Here is an 18,605-nt window from a genome sequence, read left to right as displayed (position 1 = left end):
CTTTGACTCAACGCATGCCACCGTCATTCCGCTTTCTCCCCAACTGCTACACGCTAACCCAATCATACTCAATGTGGATATCACATGATTCAGGATACCACAGAATCAATAAATCAGAATTCTGAATACTAATTCCGAACTTAAATTAAAGCTCTAAATTTAGTTCCAAAATCTAGTCTAGAATTAGTATTCAATTCTAGAATCTTAGTTTTAAATTTATAACCTGCATTCTGAAGGTATCCGGCTGTAAGTAGGTAGGGATCCGTTCCAGAATCCAATTGAAATGAGGGTTTTCACCAAGCAGATTGGCGACTTTTTGGTTGAAGGCGACTGAGACGACCCTAAAATCGTCGTCCAAGTGCGAAAAAGGCAAGCAAGCGTGATGAGTTTTCCTCATTGTTTCCAAAAAGCTTAAGAAATCGTTGTTTCTGAGGTCACACTGTTGAAAATTCAATCGTAAATTGCTGATCATATTTCGGATGACATGGAGAAAGAATTATGCTGCAGCGTTTAGTACAACTCGAGATATTCGCGATTCAGTTCTACCCATTCTTCCACATTGAAAAGTAAGACGCATTCACGTCAAAACCACCGTCAGCTGTGAAATGAAAATTTATTTGACAAATTTTGTGAGGTTATGTCATGTTCGTGTGGAAACCTATCTGATCAATCAATTGACTTACCGTGAATGTTTGGCTTGTGTTTGTGCCCGCTTGACGGTGAATTTCGATTTGTCATCTGGGAAGTTTGAATTTTGTTGGGAAATTTGCATTTTTAAATAATTATGTATTTATTTCATTTATTTCAATTTCTCGTTGGAGTTGACATAAAACTATTTACATTTGTTCGTTACTGTACATTGTAACGGGTCTCTACTTTAACAATTTGATGCACTGTATAATATATAGAACCTTAACACTATCGGATATCTTTTCGTTTAACTGTCTCTTAAGCAAAGTATAAGTAGTATTTCAGAAATGAAACAACTAACATTTTTAGCTACTAACAATATATGAGGATAGTGTCATTAAAAGGAATCGGCTTTTCTAAAAAAAACATAAGCATAGTTTTTCTACCTTTGTTCTACAAGAAGTACTCATTTTCATCACATTTTTAATAATCTAGCAATAAAAAAAAGAATTCGATTCCGACCCACATTTCGTCAGAATGCACTTTTCACTTCAAACTAAACAAAAAACCTATCTCACTAAACGTCAACATTTGCAATTATGAACCAACAGGCAGCAGGTATTGGGCGCATGGGAGCACCATCGCAGGATCCTACGGAACTCACTTAATCAACGCCAGCCAGTGCCATCAGATCGATGGTATTGGCTTCGGAATCGCTGGCACCGATCGAGGAACTTCCGCTCAGATCCAACTGACCGTCGAGCCCAACGGAACCGCTGGCGCCCAGATTGTGCGTGAGGCTGTGCCTTCGCAGATCACAGTTCCGCCGGAATACCTTACCGCAGGCCGCACAGTGATACGGTTTAATGTCCGTGTGGGTGAGCAGGTGGGTCTTCAGGTTCGATCGCTGGTTGAAGCTTCGGCTGCACACCGGGCACTTGTGGGGCGATTCCTCCATGTGCAGTATCTTGTGCACGGCTAGCGTCCGCGACTGACAGAATCCCTTTCCGCATTCCAGGCACTTGAAGGGTTTCTCCTTGGAGTGGATGTATCTGCGATCAATTTTTCGGGAGGAAAAGACAACGGGGAAGAAAAATGAAGATATTAAATGTTGAGGTCGAGCGAAACATAAAACACAATAAATTTTACAAAAAAAACTGAAAATGAAAAAACGGGCAGAAATCGTAAAGCGTGAGATGAGCTCAGCTAAGCGGTTGAGACAATGCGTCCCGAAAGAAGAAACGGAGAAATCAGTTAATGTACCGCGCCTCCACCAACCCTCCCTCCCACCAACCACCCTCCTTAACGAACGGATCACGCCAGGTCGAAGTTGTTTCTGATGTTCCTTCTTCATTCCGTTCTTATATTTCATCTTTATCAAAGATTAAGCATTAACAGATGTCGGATGAATAAAAACATAATATTTTTATATTGATTTCATCAATTGTCTAGTCATCTCATCGTCAACGGCTTTTTTTTTATTCTTTCTGGCTCGAACCGTGGACTCGCAGGAAGAACTCGCGAAAAAAACATTCAAACGATGCCCACAAAAGTACACGCGCGGAACTTTGACGAAACAACCGGATGGTCACTTTACAGCATAATTTAGAAGTCCGCCAAGTCCAAGGCGGTGGTGCCGATCGGGTGGTACACGTCTTCGATAGCGACGAATCTCGATGACAGCCAACCAGCAACGGACGTCAGCGGATTCTGCCAATTTGGTCAGTCAACTGATGACCAAAACCGAAACGCTGCCGCCGCCGTCACCGCCGTCATGACAATCCGGTCACGGTGCAGTCAGGCGCGCTGATAGCCCAACAACGAAACGATTCGCGGGAGATCTCTTTTGAAAGTTGTATTTTTTTTTATTTTAGTTTTTGTTCATTCCGTAGCCTTCCCCTTCAACTGTGTTGACGCGACTCACAACAACAAAAAATGCGGAACGGAAACATGTTTTTGATTTTTATTATATTTCTTATACACGACGACGCTGAAAACCAGAACTGACGTGCTTGTTCTCGCGTGCCTTTTGCGGGAATCGACGACGAACCGCGGGAAATCGAGAGATGCGGTGCATGCGGGACGGGCAGTCTTCCGACCGTGGGTTGAGGCTGGCCGGATTCGGATTCAGGGATGTTTACGGTGGACGGTTTTGGAGGATCAGTGCCTAGTCAAGTTGCAATAGAATGGATTTCTATTTCGGTAACAGTAGTGAAACAAATAGGTTTTTAAATTTGAGAAAGAAAATTGTGGGAGTATCGAAAGATATTACATTTTGAAAAAAAGGCAGTTCGATTCGATTAAGTTAGAGATCAAATTCAAAATCCGTATATAATTCAGAATGAAGTATAGAAAAAACTTAAACACTTTGGAAAGATGCAACCTTCTCTTAAAATAAGCGAAAAAAAATCTTCAAGATTTGTAAAAAATGTCTAAACAAAGTAAAATTTGCAAAACATTGAAATGGGACTATCGCAGTAGGCGTGTGCGTCGGACGTGAAAAAAGGTCACTCCTGTCGAAATTTGTCGAAAATTTACCTTTTCTCATTATAGTAGAGAATGTACCTAATAATGAGGTTTTTGTGGTTGCGATTCTATGCTAAGTAGAAGAGAATTCTAGTTTGTTTGTTTTTTTTTTCGTATGGAGACGAGTGATTCAAATTACGAATTCATATAGACTGGAACATGAAGTCTTTTCGTTATTACCGATTTTCTGCGGGTTAAATTAGTAGATACATGGAATCGTTGAATCATGAATTGAAGAGAGTCATGTGTCGCCGTTCTTTAGAAAAATAGGTGAACCATCAACATTTCCTCTCCTACGTTTATCATTTTCCGTGAATGATGGCTATGCTGTTGAGATGTTCAGTTTGAGTTGGAATGGTATCAATTCCCAATACTGTTTCTTTGGTAACTCTTATTTGATTTGACTTTACGTTTCGTCTTCGACTCATCAATGCGTTCGCAATTTATATTGAACTGATAACTGGACTCAGCGGTTCAATGTAAACTGCTAAGTAGACGTAAAGTGATGGCTATTTACAAAACACCGAAGTTCAATATCTGAACTGTTTGTGTCTGCTTAGTGGTTTATATTGAATCGTTGAGTTCAGTCAGCAGCAGTGTTGGGAAAAAATCAAAATTTCGAAAATCGCGACTGAAATTTTTCAGAAGTGATTCCGGACAAAAAAATCATCAATCAGAAAACTCACTGCAGAAAAGTTTAGTACTGATTTTTTGCAAACGCGATTCTCACTGAAACTGATTCCTTATGGAAAAAAATCAGTTGTTATTTTCATCCTCCCAAAATCACCATTCCCATTTATCAGTCAGCGGAAAACATCAGCGTTCAATCCGTTAAGACTATCGTCACAACGCAACGCAAAGTAAAATTCGCCGAATCATCAGAGCCAAACGAATTCTCCTTCATAAGAAATTCGAAAATTTACATTCCCAAAATCTTACCGCCCGACCTCGAAAGCCTTTGGTACAGTAAAGAGTATATCGATAAGTAGTTAGCAACATTCGAACAGTTATTACTCTGGAATGGCTTAATTTTTTGCAGCGTCTTTTGCGGTGACATGTTTGTTTACATGTCAATAACAGCTGCGCAATCGATTAGTTTCGGTACGGTTTATCGTTTCAATGATGAGTCGAATTGATCCGGAAACTCGAAAGAAAATTCTGCACACTAGGTGCTCAGAAAGTGGAATCACGTACAACGAAATTGCAAAACGGGTGAAAGTGCACCACACCAGTGTCAAAAATATTATCGAGAAGTTCGGTAAGACCCTTTCCATTAAGGATTTGACCCGATCCGGAAGGAAAACGGGTCCCAGACAGCCCGGCCGAGACTTAAAAGTGGTTTAGTACATCAGGAAAAACCCATCGGCGTCGACGCGGGATTTGGCCAAGCAGTTCAACACCAGCATCGGGATAATTCAACGGATCAAAGTTCGGAACTCCCTGAAAACGTACAAGAAACAGAAGATGCCGAAAAAGTCCCTGGTACAGCAAGTTCAGGCCAAAACAAAAGCGACAAAACTGTATAACCGGATTCCACAGAATAAAGACGGATGCATCCTGATCGACGACGAAACCTACGCCAAGGAAGACTCTCGAGCGCTGCCCGGACCGCAATATTATACGAAATCGGTGTACCAGGACCTGGACGATGCTGACACCACGGTGTCGATGGAAAAGTTTGGGCAGAAGGGCAAGCAATTTGTACCTGTGGTTTGCGGTCGTCGATTTTCTTCACGAATCAACGCCAAGGTGTACGAGGAAGAATGTTTGAAGAAGAGAATGCTGCCACTGTACAGAAAGCATAAGGCTCCTCCTCTCTTCTGGCCGGATTTGGCTTCAGCCCACTACGCCAATTCCGTTATACAGTGGTTGTCAAAAATAATGTACAATTCGTGGAAAAGGACATCAACCCACCGAACTGCCCGGATCTTCGGCCAATTGAAAGGTATTGGGCAATTGTCAAGCGGCACTTTCGGAAGAAAGGTACAGTGTTCCAAAACATGCAGGAGTTAAAAAAAAACTGGACAGCTGCACCAGGAAAGTCACAAAAGTAACTGTGCAGATTTGGATGAAGAATGTCTAGTCCAAAGTGCGAGCGTTTCACAGAAACTAGGATTTTCTTCGATATAATCAGTGAAATGCATAAAAATGTAATTTTTCTACAATATATCGAAAACTGATGCAAAAATATGTTTTTTTTTCGCTTTTTCATTCAACCATCAATGTTGCTAACAACTTTTCGATACACTCCTTATTAAGAGGACTTCCAAGTCAATTGTTCGTCTCAAAGTTTGAGCAACGAATAAACAATTCTCAATCTTGAGCTAAATTATGCAAGTTAACCACGAACAAGTAAATATAGCCATAGAAACAGGTCTTAATAAATGTGTCTGTTCTTTTTCCTCAATCAATGTCTATTGTAGCTGAGATCGTTTAAAAACTAACAGAATATAAATGAAAAAGAATTAGTAAAACCATGGCAGTAGAAGCCAGTTTTCTACGTTAAGTAAAGGAAACAAAGTTGTTCACACCGACAAAAAAAATATGACAATCTAATTACTCAAAAATTAATGACGGTTCTAACAGGAATGTAGAAGTCGAACCTCAATCAAAAAATTATTTTGAAAAAACAGAAAACTCTCCATAAATATAGTCCAAACTTCGATTTTTCAGCCATCCTAACTCTTATTATTTACTCAATAAATAAAATTGGACAATTTTAGAATTAAATCGTTTGCTTAGTTTTTTGTGACTGAGAAATGCTTATAAAAACTTATAAAAACTCATCTTCCATCATACAAAACCTCAACATGGAGAATATTTTCCTCAGAGCTCCCACTACGCAAAGAAAATTTCAAATCGCAGACTTGAGAATTCGATTCTAGACATATAACATATCATTAATAAAATCGAGATGGTGTTATGATTGTCAAATCCAAATAACGTTTATGAAGTATCAAATTTCGAAAGGCTATGTGTGAAATTTCATGGAATCGACACCGGTGATTACTTCAGAAAACATAAAAAAAAAGTCCTCCAATTGGTTGTATCTAATTGTAAATTGAAATTGCGTTAGATAGCTAATACCGTAAAGATATCAGAAGACATTGTGATTATAATTATTTATGCACATTTGACCATGAGAAAGCTTTTTTCAAATTGGGTGCCGCGTTTACTCACAGTCGATCAAGAACAACAATGTGTTAATGATTTAAAGCAGTATTTGGCTATGGTAATAAATCCGATTTTTTGAGTTGATATGTGACAATGGATGAAATATGGACTCATCACTTTACTCCGGAATCAAAACGATCATTATCTGAGTGGACTGCAATCGATGAATCACGTCCGTAGCATCCAAAGGTGGGAAGCACTATCTTGAGAAAACTGTTAATAGCGAATACTACTTAGCGTTGTTAAATCGTTATCATGCAAAAATTAAAGAAAATCTCATAGGTTGAAGAAAAAACTCTTTTTCTCCAAGGCAATGCACCTCGCAATGCATTCTCAAATCGATGGTTAAATTGAACGAATCATACTTTCAATTGCTTCCTCATTCACCATTTAGTACAGATCTAGCTCCCCAGTGACTGGCTAAAATAAATGCTCACCAGTAAGAAATTCAATTCGAATAAAGAAGCAATGGCTAACTAAATATAAAGCATATTTAGAGGCAAAAGACAAATCCTTCTACAAGCACGGTAGCGAGAAGTTAGAGAGCCTTAAAATAATTCTATGGCTTTTGAAGAGGAAGATTACAGGCCCGGGCGCAAGAGGGGGGAGGTTTGGGGGTTTAAACCATCCGCATGGAAGATTTTACAACAGTAAGTTCAATGAACAATATAGTATTTTTCATATAAAAGTCCAAACATTTTGACTTGTCTTTCAAATTTTTGCACCTTCCCCACCCCCCTTCCTCCCTTGAATCCTAACCCCGGATGAACCACCCCTCCCCCCTTTTTTACCACTTCCTTGAATTCTCCATTGTACCCTCCCTTGAATGATTCCTGCGCACGGGCCTGGAAGATTACATTGACAAATAAAATCGATTTTTGACATAATAAGGTGAAATTTTAATTCAGTCAGTCACATGGCTTACAGTTTGTTGTGTTAAATGTTCGCTACTCAACTTCAGAACTCAGAAGAAATCGAAGATGATGAAAGTATTGTCTCTTCCGATGTAACTATCTTATTCCCAAGTGTTCCAATGAAAGATTGGTTACTTCAACAAAATAATTGCAGTTTATGAAAGATGCAAAGTAAGGTCTTATTTTAGGCAAACTCGTCTCGATTCGAATTAATGTTTAGCAATATACAAGAAACCAACCAACACGCTTCTGTTACTTCTATAAATCAAATTCATTCAAATAGCATTTCCTCTATTAATCTAAATAGAGTTATTGTACCAATAGTCTCAATGTCATTAGTAGAGTCCTCATGTTATTTTGTGAATTACTCGACTTTCAAACCAACTTCAGGTACACCGGTTTCTAATTTCCGGGTTCGGAAATACTGGTAAAAAACTTCAAAACGGAACTTTTTCTCAGAAATGGCTGAACCGATTTCCACAAACTTGGACTAAAATGAAAGATCTTATAGCACGATAGACTGCTATTGATTCCTATTCGGGCCCGACTCCAGGTTTGAGAGTGAAGTGTGTTTGAAATTCCAAGACGTCACGAAAATTCTTATTAATTTGACGTAATGCTAGTTTATATCCAAATAAACTTTCTAACTTTTATTTAAGTTTGCAATAAATAGTTTTGACAGCATTTTCTACTGATATATATGAAAATACACGTAATATGAGAAAGGCATAAACGAATTCGGACCCGTTTGAGAAATACTACTGGAAATATTCCGGCAACGGATTGAGATCAGCAACGAAAAGTCAATCTATTTAAGGAATCCTAAACCTAAAATATTATGGGTAGGTCCAGGCAAGACATCAACGTCGACTACAAAACCAAACAGTTTCGGCAAGAAGACAATGTTCTGTATTTGGTTGAATCACAGTGTGGTTATCTATTATAAGCTACTGAAACCGAATAAAACAGTTACAACTCAATGCTACAAACAATTTAAACCGAGCAGTTCTGTTAAAACGATCAGAATACGGCACCAGAGAAATGAATGTGAAACTCATTCATGACAATGCCACGTCTCACACTTTGAAACCGGTCCGGAAACAGATAGAGAAGTTCGGATGGAAAGTGCTACCGCATGCGGCTTATTCACACGACCTAACCCTTTTAGATTATCGGCTATTTGTGTCCATGGGAAACACATCCGCTAAGCAGCACTTCGTTAACTTCGAACGAGCATAAAAAATGGCTCGAGTATTGCTTCGAATCAAAAGGAGCGGAATTTTTTTCGTGAGAAATCTACAAATTTCCAGAATAATGGCCATTACTTTAAGCAAAGCAAATTTTCATTTTGTTTTCGATATAGGCGTTTGTTATTTGTTTCCTGTCACTCATTTGAAGCCTATATAATTGGTGTAAGGGTTATTGTATCTTCTTTCAACTTACGACAAAATACTAGGTGTCTTTGAATCAATTCGAAATCTAGATTGTGGCCTGGATATGAAAATCAGATGCATTTAGCAATGTACGTTAAGTGCTCTAACATTTGAAATTTGCATGCACAACAAGAAGTTTGATTTTTCTCGTCACATCAAGAATGAAATCACTTTTCAGTTGTCAGTGTCAGTTCACAAATTCTATTTACATCTCATTATTTCTGTTGTTTCCTTCTATTTGAATTATTTGCATTATTCCCTAGAAGTTGTGTGTTGAAATAGTTTTCTTATTAATAAATCGTACCTTGTGAACGTTCATCGTGTCATATTATGGAAGCGTAAAAATGAAAGCTTACACAATTCACTCGAATAATTAGAGCGACCATCGTCATTCGGAAGTATGATGGAAACCTGTCAGTTCTATTCATATTCACGTCATCCAGTTAAGCCCTCGACATTACCCACCCGCCGTTTTTATTAGTGTACAGTTGGTATCAGAATACCGAAAAAATGTATTTTGTCAAGAAATTTCAAACTTCTATTTTGTAAGAACTTTCTATAAGCCTCCAAAAACTACCCAATTTTGTGTTCTTTCCATCCAATAGAGTGGTGCAGAAATAATGATAATCTAAGACAAGACAAGACAGCTCACGTTACGTTTTCGAAGCCAAGCATGGGAGCCTCATTTTTGACGTTTTTAATGTTGTGCTGTTTTCTTTATCACAGGGTTATTCTCATCGTATTTCGCAGTGTTTGCAGTAAGACTAGTGAAACTGCCTAAAGGAAGATGGAACTCAAAATAAACTAAACTCAACAATGCAATAATTGTTTTCGTATTCTGAAATATTCAATACAGCTTGAGAATCAGACTAAACAGTCAACATACTACAAGATAGTGTTAAATTATAGGTGCTTTAATTGGTTCCGGTTATGAGGTTTTTTTCGCGGTTATTGTAGGTACTGTGAATTGATATTTATAAAATCTCCAAATGTTGAATAACTCAATAGCGCACAAAATACGACGATATTTTTTGTAATCTATTACAACTATTATTATTTGAATAATGGAATGTAAACAACATGCATTAATATATGAAAGAAATTTGCGGCACTGCCAATGCACAGTGGTCCGAAATGGGAAATTATCGTGACAAAAATATTTTCACTATCAAATATTAGTTTTTTGTAGTTCGTGTCTTCACAAAAGTTGTTTGTAATCAAATGGCGCTCCTTTTGATGAAAAATGTTACTAGGGTGGTCCTCATTTAGATTGAAATCTGAAATCTAACTTTCTTAATTGAACTCAAAAATTTTTGTTTTTTTTGCTGTACAATAAAGTTGTAGAAAATTTTATTTTGAGCGACTTTGCTGAAAAAAGCATCTCTCTAGCTTTTCATTTGATCGAGTTACATCAATTTTCACGAATAAGAATAAGGTTGCTCCTGAAAATTGACTTTTTTTGTTCTAACTTTTTGTGAAACGTTCTACGGAAAAGTTGTCTTCGGAAGAGTTGTTGTACTAATCATTGCGCATAATTTTGCTCAACAAAGCTTTTTCATATGAGCTAGCAGTGAAAAGTTATGATTATTTTTTCATCAAAAACTAGTCCAGCTTCAAATATCAATAATTATTAGATGCCAGATCGATAAAAATGTATCCTATGCGGTTCCTGAATGGTCATAATTTAAGTAAAAATTTAAGAGAAAGTTGGAAGGGTGTTATTTCTTTAACTTATTTAAATAAGTTTTAAAAATACCTTCAAAAAACTCTAAAACATTGCATAGCTCTTAAGCGCCTTCGGCAAAATGATAGTATCATAAATCAAATAAACATAGATTTCCCACTGTACGGTGACACTAACAGCACCTTTAGTGAGAAACGGGTGTACTTTTTTCCATTATCTACTGTGGTTGTATTAACAATAACTCTTCTGAAGACAACTTTTCCGTAGAACGTTTCACAAAAAAGTTAGAACAAAAAAAGTCAATTTTCAGGAGCAACCCTACCTTTATTCGGGAAAATTGATGTAACTCGATCAAATGAAAAGCTAGAGAGGTGCTTTTTTCAGCAAAGTCGCTCAAAATAAAATTTCCTACAACTGTATTGTACAACAAAAAAAAACAAAAATTTTTGAGTTCAATTAAGAAAGTTAGATTTCAGATTTCAATCTAAATGAGGACCACCCTAGTAACATTTTTCATCAAAAGGAGCGCCATTTGATTACAAACAACTTTTGTGAAGACACGAACTACAAAAAACTAATATTTAATAGTGAAAATATTTTTGTCACGCTAATTTCCCGTTTCGGACCATAGTGCAACGTCGTTAGTCACCTACAGTTAACGATCACTAATAATTCAGCAGGACCCATGGAAAGCGAACAAAATAAGACTAAGAATCCAGCTGTCTCGTCTTGTCTTAGATGGTAACTAAAAGACTCCCGAAACGTTAGAAAAAGTACTGCACTTCGGTGCAACATCGAAAAAGTGTTACAAAATAGTATAAACTTTGAGTCTATTTTGCGGTTTAAATCAAACTGCTAGACGGAGATGGCAGTTCAATTTGAACTGCTTTAGGCACTGATGAAGCGAAGGCAATGTTGAACTCTACAGTCAGTCAAGTGTACTCAGAGGTTAATTTTTATTGAATCAACTTGAGGTTATATGTGGTTTACCAAATTTTAACTTTCCACAATGAACTCCCACTGTTTGGAAGGTTTTTCACTTCGTTTCCCGGCAACAATCGAAAGGATAAATGAAAGATGACATCTAAACAAAACGTCAAAGTCACGTATAAAGTGTGTATAATGTTATATTTTTTCACACTCCGATCGCGCAAGGCAAGTTTTTCATTGAAAAACACTGGTGGCGTGGATTGCTCTGATTTTGCACTTTCGAGCAGAAATGCTATATTTTGACGGTGTTTCATTGCTATTTCTGCTCGAAAGAGCAAAAACAGAGCAATCCACGCCACCAGTGTTTCTCAATGAAAAACGCCATATGAGTCAGATTGAAATTCATGAACCCGGTGGAGATTTTGATGAAGACCAAATTATCAGTAAGTGATGGATGGATGTGCACGTGTATTAAGTTCAGTTAGTGTGATGTCTCCGTTTCTTCTTCAGTAACCACGGCAAGCGGTAAGCGGAGTTCTAATTAAATATTCAATAAAAAGAAGTTAAGCCAAGTAGATTAGCAAAAGCGAAATAATATCACAATTGTCCACCTACCTTGACTTTTATCGGGGTGACTGTGAACTAACGCGCATCACACCAACACTGAACACACACACACTAATTTGTGGAAACACATCATCATCGTCATCATCATCGTCATCATCATCACAAACACGGATAATTCGCGGTGATCGATAAACATTAACCCGCGCGACGACGCGATGATTCGACGCGAAAACAAGAAAACGGTGAAAACGTATCGTTTATCTGTCAGACGAGTGCGCGTGCTCGCCAAACTGTCCGCCGCCGTTGAAATTCGGGTTTTTATTTATCGTTTCACGTCGGGCTAACACCGAACGGATTGATCACGATACAGGACCATTAGCAAGGGGGGAAAAAACGCGGACCGCCGCGGATTACCGGCCAAGATTCGATTGCGTCGAAACAACAATCTACCAATTTATTCGTACCCGCGGGAACCACGGCCTGATTGCTCGGATCGCGAAGAGGGAGCGTCGCGAGTTGCAAGCCGAGCTCTTATCGCGAGGGACATAAATTCCGAGGTCCCAAAAATTGATGGTCCACCGTTTCACCAACGGTGTGTCTATCATCGAAAATTTACATAATCCGGTTGAGGTGATCGCGGACCAGACCTTCTTTTGTTTTAACTTTTAACCGTACGCTTTTAGTCACACCTACAACCCCCGGGGGCCACCGCCGGATGGAAGAGGAACCACGCGGGGTACAGCCGCGAAATGCAAAGTGTTCCAGGTGTCATAAATTTCCGCACATTATGCGATAAGTTCACGAGTTCGAGTTCTGGCCCGTCCGTCGCGCACCGCCCCGACCCGACACCGAGTGACAGATTGAAAAAGTGTGATTCTTTCGCCGGTGAACCAGCGGTTATGAGTTTCTTCCAGGATGACATTTGGAGAAGTGATTTGAGGTTTTACAAGAAAATAAAATCTTTATTAGCACGAGAGAGCAAATTAACAAAAATAAATCACATTACAATTTGGACTTAAACTGTACGAGGTTAGCTGGGATCTTTTTTTTTTGTTTGTTCGAACTGTTTCTTTTTTTTTGTTTTGTTTTTTTTTTTTTTGTTTCTGTGGTGAAGTTCTCGTTTTGTTTTCGCTTGTCGTCGGTTAATGCTTGAAATCGGTCATCTCACTAAAAGCGTTATAAAAAACTATTTCAAAACTCGATCTCCCCGCGGGTTCCCCGGTTCGGGTTCGGTTCTTACGCCGGTGTAGCGTATTAATAATAGCGATCGTAAAAGTCACAAGTGATAAAGTGCGTAAATAAAAGGTGTGCACTCGGAGGTCTCTACTCTCTTCACGCTGACCTGGGTGTGGTGAAGTGAGGTGAAAGATACGAGCGAACGAAGAAAAGGGACACCGAGAAAAAAAAAGAGAGAGAGAGATAGTCGTAAAACGAATTCAATCCGGTCAGAGAAAAAAAATTGGATGTATATTGAAATTAAAGTGGAACACAGAGTGCCACGTGGTCCACTATTTCGAAGACCGAAGGGAGGAAAAGAAAGGGTTTCTAGGCTTACCTATGATCCCGTAGATGATCCTGTCGACGGAAGGCTTTACCGCAGATGTCACAGGAATATGGTCGCTCGTCGGTGTGGGTCCGCTCGTGGATCAGTAAATTGTAGGATTTTGTAAATTGTCGTTTGCAGAACTGACAAATGAATTGCTTTTTGGGTCTTTGTCCGGCGGTGGCGGCTGTAGTGGCTGTCATTCCCGACGGCGGCTGCTGTTGATGAGTTGTAGCCGTAATCGTAGCCGTTGACGTGGGTGTACATTTTTTCGACACAGCCGCTGCGGCTGCGACAGCCGAACTTGCAACCAGACTAGCGGCGGCTGCAGCAACGGCGGCCGCCGGATTCGTTGACGTTGACGTTAATGATGATGATGATGATGATGAAGCGGCAGCCAGAGTTTTGAACTTGTCTGCACTCATTTGCTGGTGAAAGGCCGCATTCAGAACGAGGCTAGGGTAACCGGTGTCCAGTGAATTGCCGTCGGATGTCGAGTCGTGCATGGGATCATCGAAGTTGAGATCATCGTCCTGATCGAGAACCGGAAGTTCTTCGCTGAGGTCATTGTTCTGGAGCAGCTGCTGCACCGATGCCGGTTGCGTGTCCATCAGCATATCGTCCGTGTTCGCCGCAGCCGAGGTGACGGTCGATGACGGCGAGGTCAGAGGCATCGAGGGCAACGGTGCACGATTGGACAGACGAAGCACGTCCGATTTTCCGGTTATTCTCTGTAGAGTGAGATATGATTCGAGTGCCTGAAGGTTGAATGCAGCTGCAGCTGCGGAATTGGCAGGCATCAGGGCCGCCTGCTGGAGACTGGTAACCATTGTGCTCTGCAGTGAAAGCACGACTGCGGCGGCAGTTGCAAAATCACCCGGCTGTGAGTTTCGTGGTACGTTATTGGCCGCCGCCGACGCAGTTGCGGCGGCTGACTCATTCGATTGCTCCATCACGTTCGCTTGCCAGCCGTTGGTTTCCAATAACATCTATCTCCGACCAAACCGTTCGGGGTTCGTTTGTTTATTTATTAAGCTCGGATCTCGTGAACAAACCACAAATTTATTGAATATTAATCACCTTGAAACCTCGCTCGAACGTACGTGGCCTGTGAGCTCATCGGCGGACGATACGATCCTCGTTAGGTACACTCACTTCCAAGTTCGTCAATCTTCGGGCAGGCTTCGTGTGAACACGTCAAGAAGCGCCAGGATTTTAAGCACACCGTCAAAGGTCTATTCTGTTACCGGCATGTAACCGCTAATTGTTTACATTCACCACGCGCATGCCCTTTCTCACACATGTAACGACACCGGGCGGCACAAGATCAAACGGTTCTTGCTATTCTTGTTGAAAATCTTATCAACCAACACGCGTTGATAAGAGCTGAGCAAACAACGACCCTAACCAAACAACTTGGTGTCACTTGGTCAGCACACAGAGCACCGCACGGTTTTCGGGACCTTCGTTGGGTCACCCACACAAGCTTGGTGGCAGGTCTACACAACAGCAACGCTCATAACCGAACCATCCGGGGGGCTTCTAGGATTAGGATTTCATATTGTGCAGGATTCCAATTGGATGCAGCAGAGCTTGGACCGGAGCGGAAACGGAATAGGAAATTCGCACGCGCGCGGATTACACACCTCAATAGGAAGACACTTGTGACTTTCTGGCACCGGAGACCGTGACTGGCTGGCTGCTGGTCTCAACTCCGCATCGGCATCGTCATCGTCGTTCGTGTAGTTCTGCTGTCTACCGTATTGCGCTGCATACTGATACACGGACTCTTTCTCTTCTATGATATAGACACGATGTGGTTTTTGCTCGCGCGCGCGCCCGCTGCCAGTGTTAAGTTGCTCGGGTTGAGCCTGGCATAAGCCTCTTGGAGACCAACACACACACACCCTCTCCTGTGTCCGTGTGTCTCTCTCTCTCTTTCTCACCGGGGCTCTCTCGAGTCAGCACAAGTCAATCCGGCCCAGGGTACCAGTGAAAAAAACATGTATATTTTCGTGCCCGTTGCTTCGTACCTCAATCTTCGATGAGAGAGGATCAACACTATTGATGGCTTGCACCTTCGATCGTTCAGGGAGACCCGCAAATATGAACGAAAAAAAAATAAATCCAATCCGTTTGGTTGGCTGTCGTCGGAACAAAAGCGAGAGAAAGAGAACCAAGAACCAACACGACACCTCCACCTTTACCTGGGTGCGTGGAATGGAATTACCTGTTGGAACGGTCGGTTTGGACCGAACCGAAGGATGGAAACCTGCCCTCCGCCAGTAGGCCCCTGTGGGAGAGCAAACTTTCGCATGGTTCTGAGTGTGTGTTTGTGTTTATGCTTATGCTTCAACGACCCTTCCAACGACGACGAGCGATGGATATGGAAAGCACAAAACCTTCCGAGCCTTCTTACCCATTTGCTCTGTCTGTTTGTTGTTTTCCTCGTGCTTCTCGTCGTCGTCGTCGCTGTTGAGTTATGCATGTCTTTCCCATATTCTTCAGCACCTTGGCCTGGGACTCGTGCGAGACACAACCACCCGAGGCTGTTGCGAGGGTGTATGCTTTATGCTTATCCGCTATGCTTGCGTCTGACTGGAACACAATCGGGAACAGGTATGGCTTCGAGATTTTGTTTTTCGTTTTTTTTTTCGTTGTTGCTTACTTCGTCTCTTTCTTCGCTTTTTTCGTCCCGTGAGAACTGGCTTTGGTGTTGCTTGCTGCTCTCGCCTCGAAGATATTGCTTTCAATCGGCTGTTGAAAATGATACTGCAATTATTTGACTGATAAATTGAGTATACTTCATCTAATTAGAATCTAACCGTTCCATTGGTGATTGAGGGGGAAAATTTTGGGCAATTGATTTGGATGCAATCAGAGTAGGCTGGAATTTCTCACATCAATTGTTTCATTATTGAAACAGTATGACTCAGAATTGCACAAAATTAGCGTTATTGTACCAATAGTATGAATTAGTATGACGAATAAATTGAAATCGTTTTGAGCCCAACTTTGAAGATTTTTTGGTATCGTCTTCTTCTATGATGGTTTGAATTTTAAAAAACTTGAAAGTCGGAATCGGAGCCAGTTCACAAGTTTTGTGTGGGACCATAGGTTTATTTTAACTAGAATTTTTGTTTATTAAATTCGTTTAGGCCTTCTTTTAGTTTCTCTATTCCCGATACTTTCGGAAACAGAATTCGGAAATCGGTGTAGTCGAAGTCAGTTAAATATCAGTGTAGCCATCTTAGAGAAATCGTAGTGCGTTCCACATAAAGTTTTTGGGTACCTTCCGGGATCGAAAACCGAATATCGGTAAAACTGAAATAAGTTTATTTGGTGCACCTGATGAACCCGATAAATTTATGCAAAATTTTTACACTAATCACCCTATATCTCCTGAACCGAAAGACGTATCTGATAAAAAAAAACTTGTTTTAATCCACCTAGTTGTGGATATACATACAGGGCCAGTGAAACATGTTAAGCCCATGTGGGTAGTTTTTCGATTTTTTAACAATATTTTGATTCGTTATTAATTTGCATGAAACGTGTAAATTCGAAGTTTGAAGCGTTTTCGGTATTTTGTTTTAAAACGAAATTGCACATTCAAGAATTAAATACGCCATGCAACTACTGTGGGGTTATTCGAACTGTTGACATAGGACTCCCCAACTAGAGATCACTGCCAATATTTGTTTTGAGTATTAGGGTAGTGGCCCTGTCTTGTTCCGTATAAACTTATTTGTGTGTGCGAATTTTGGAAATTTAGAAGAGAATTTTAGTTACTCTGACCGTTAAGTTCGTTGGGGCCGATGATGGAAGGTGCTGAATTCGCGCATGTCATCCTGCCGATTTTCGATTAAAATATGTCTGGTGCGAAGCGAACGGCGCATAAAACAAATCCATAAACAGTCCAGTCGCTGATGTGCATAACACATTGCTCAAAAAGTCCCAAGACTGACCCAAATGTTAAACTTACATCATTTTTCGAAAGAACCAACCTTCAGATGTAAAACTTTTACCTTAATCTCACCGTGGCGTTACTTGTTCACTTATGAAAAACGGAAATAACGAGTTCTGTATGCTGATAAAGCAATGGTTTGAGAGGTGTTACCCGCACTCGGATCCATTCAAACTAAAGATTTGTGTGTATTCTGATTTCAAACGGGACCAAATGATGCAATCGTCAGAAAAAGTCAAGCAAGTTTTAACAATCGCGATGAATGAACGCAAAATAGAAGTTCGTAAAATTAAATATGCTGAAATGGCTAGGACATTACCTGGAAGCACTTTAATGATCTTACGCGAAAATCTGGGCATATAAAAGGTTTTTTTTTCAATCGAACAAAAGCAACAACGCATTTACGATCCAGAGAGCTGTTTGGCACTGTTAAGTCGCAATAAAAAGGATTTCTTTCGTTTGTATGAAAAAGTGATTTGGATCCTCCATCTCCGGAGTCATATTAGCATTCATACGGAGAAAGTCGTCCGAAAATGTAACAGGTAGCTGGAACAATCATGGCGTCAGTTTTCAGATACTCGAGGTGTAATTAACGTTGACTATATTGAAAAAGAAAGCACCATCTAAAGTGATTATTACATTGAATTATTGATGCTTCGAATTGGTCTTCGTTCTGTTTCCTCACCCACCATATTCTCAATAACCTAGCCCCCAGCGACTACTTGTCCTACGAACTCCCGGTGGGTGGCCCGCATGCTGGTTATCGACTGGAGCGGTCTTCCGTGGGCGGTGATGATGATGTTACGGAAGAGGGACGTACTCATTGAAGAGCAGAAATCTTATGAAAACCGGGGAAATCCTGATAAAATGTTTTGGGAAACAAGAAAAATTAGACATGGTTCGTTACGCATTGAAGTTTGAATCGCCAATTATCTAAAATATATAGATTTATCTACTTGAATCGTTGCGTAAAAATATATCCAAGCAGTATGTGTAATGATATCGAAAATCAGTTGAAAAATAGTTGAGATGTAAATGTTCAAACCACTGTTTGTACAGTTTTATTTCCTGTATTTTGAACTTGCACCTCGGTACAGCAAACAAGGACGTACCCCTACGTCAAAAAAATTTGAGAAATTTTATTTTTTTGTTATCGGTACTTTCCAATATACGAGTAATTCATTGATCAGATGCTGAAGCTCGTCTCCTCTGGTTGGAAAAAAAGTAAAAATTAAGA

At 40.2% G+C, this 18,605-nt stretch overlaps 1 protein-coding gene across 1 annotated transcript; it reads right to left on the bottom strand.

The window, feature by feature from the left end:
- Positions 1-793: 793 nt before the first annotated feature.
- Positions 794-15,250, bottom strand: LOC131430367 (protein sister of odd and bowel). Its single transcript, XM_058595288.1, has 2 exons — positions 13,414-15,250; positions 794-1,682 (listed from the first exon to the last, which is right to left on the bottom strand). Exons 1-2 carry the CDS (start codon positions 14,388-14,390, stop codon positions 1,295-1,297), a joined length of 1,365 nt encoding a protein of 454 aa, XP_058451271.1. The 5' UTR covers positions 14,391-15,250; the 3' UTR covers positions 794-1,294.
- Between the last annotated feature and the right edge of the window lie 3,355 nt (positions 15,251-18,605).

This window comes from Malaya genurostris, chromosome 2, assembly GCF_030247185.1.
Source record: "Malaya genurostris strain Urasoe2022 chromosome 2, Malgen_1.1, whole genome shotgun sequence".
In the NCBI taxonomy this organism is placed as follows: Eukaryota; Metazoa; Arthropoda; class Insecta; order Diptera; family Culicidae; genus Malaya; species Malaya genurostris.
The sequence above is the reverse complement of the archived record's forward strand: the minus strand, read 5'-3'. Positions and strand labels throughout refer to the sequence as shown.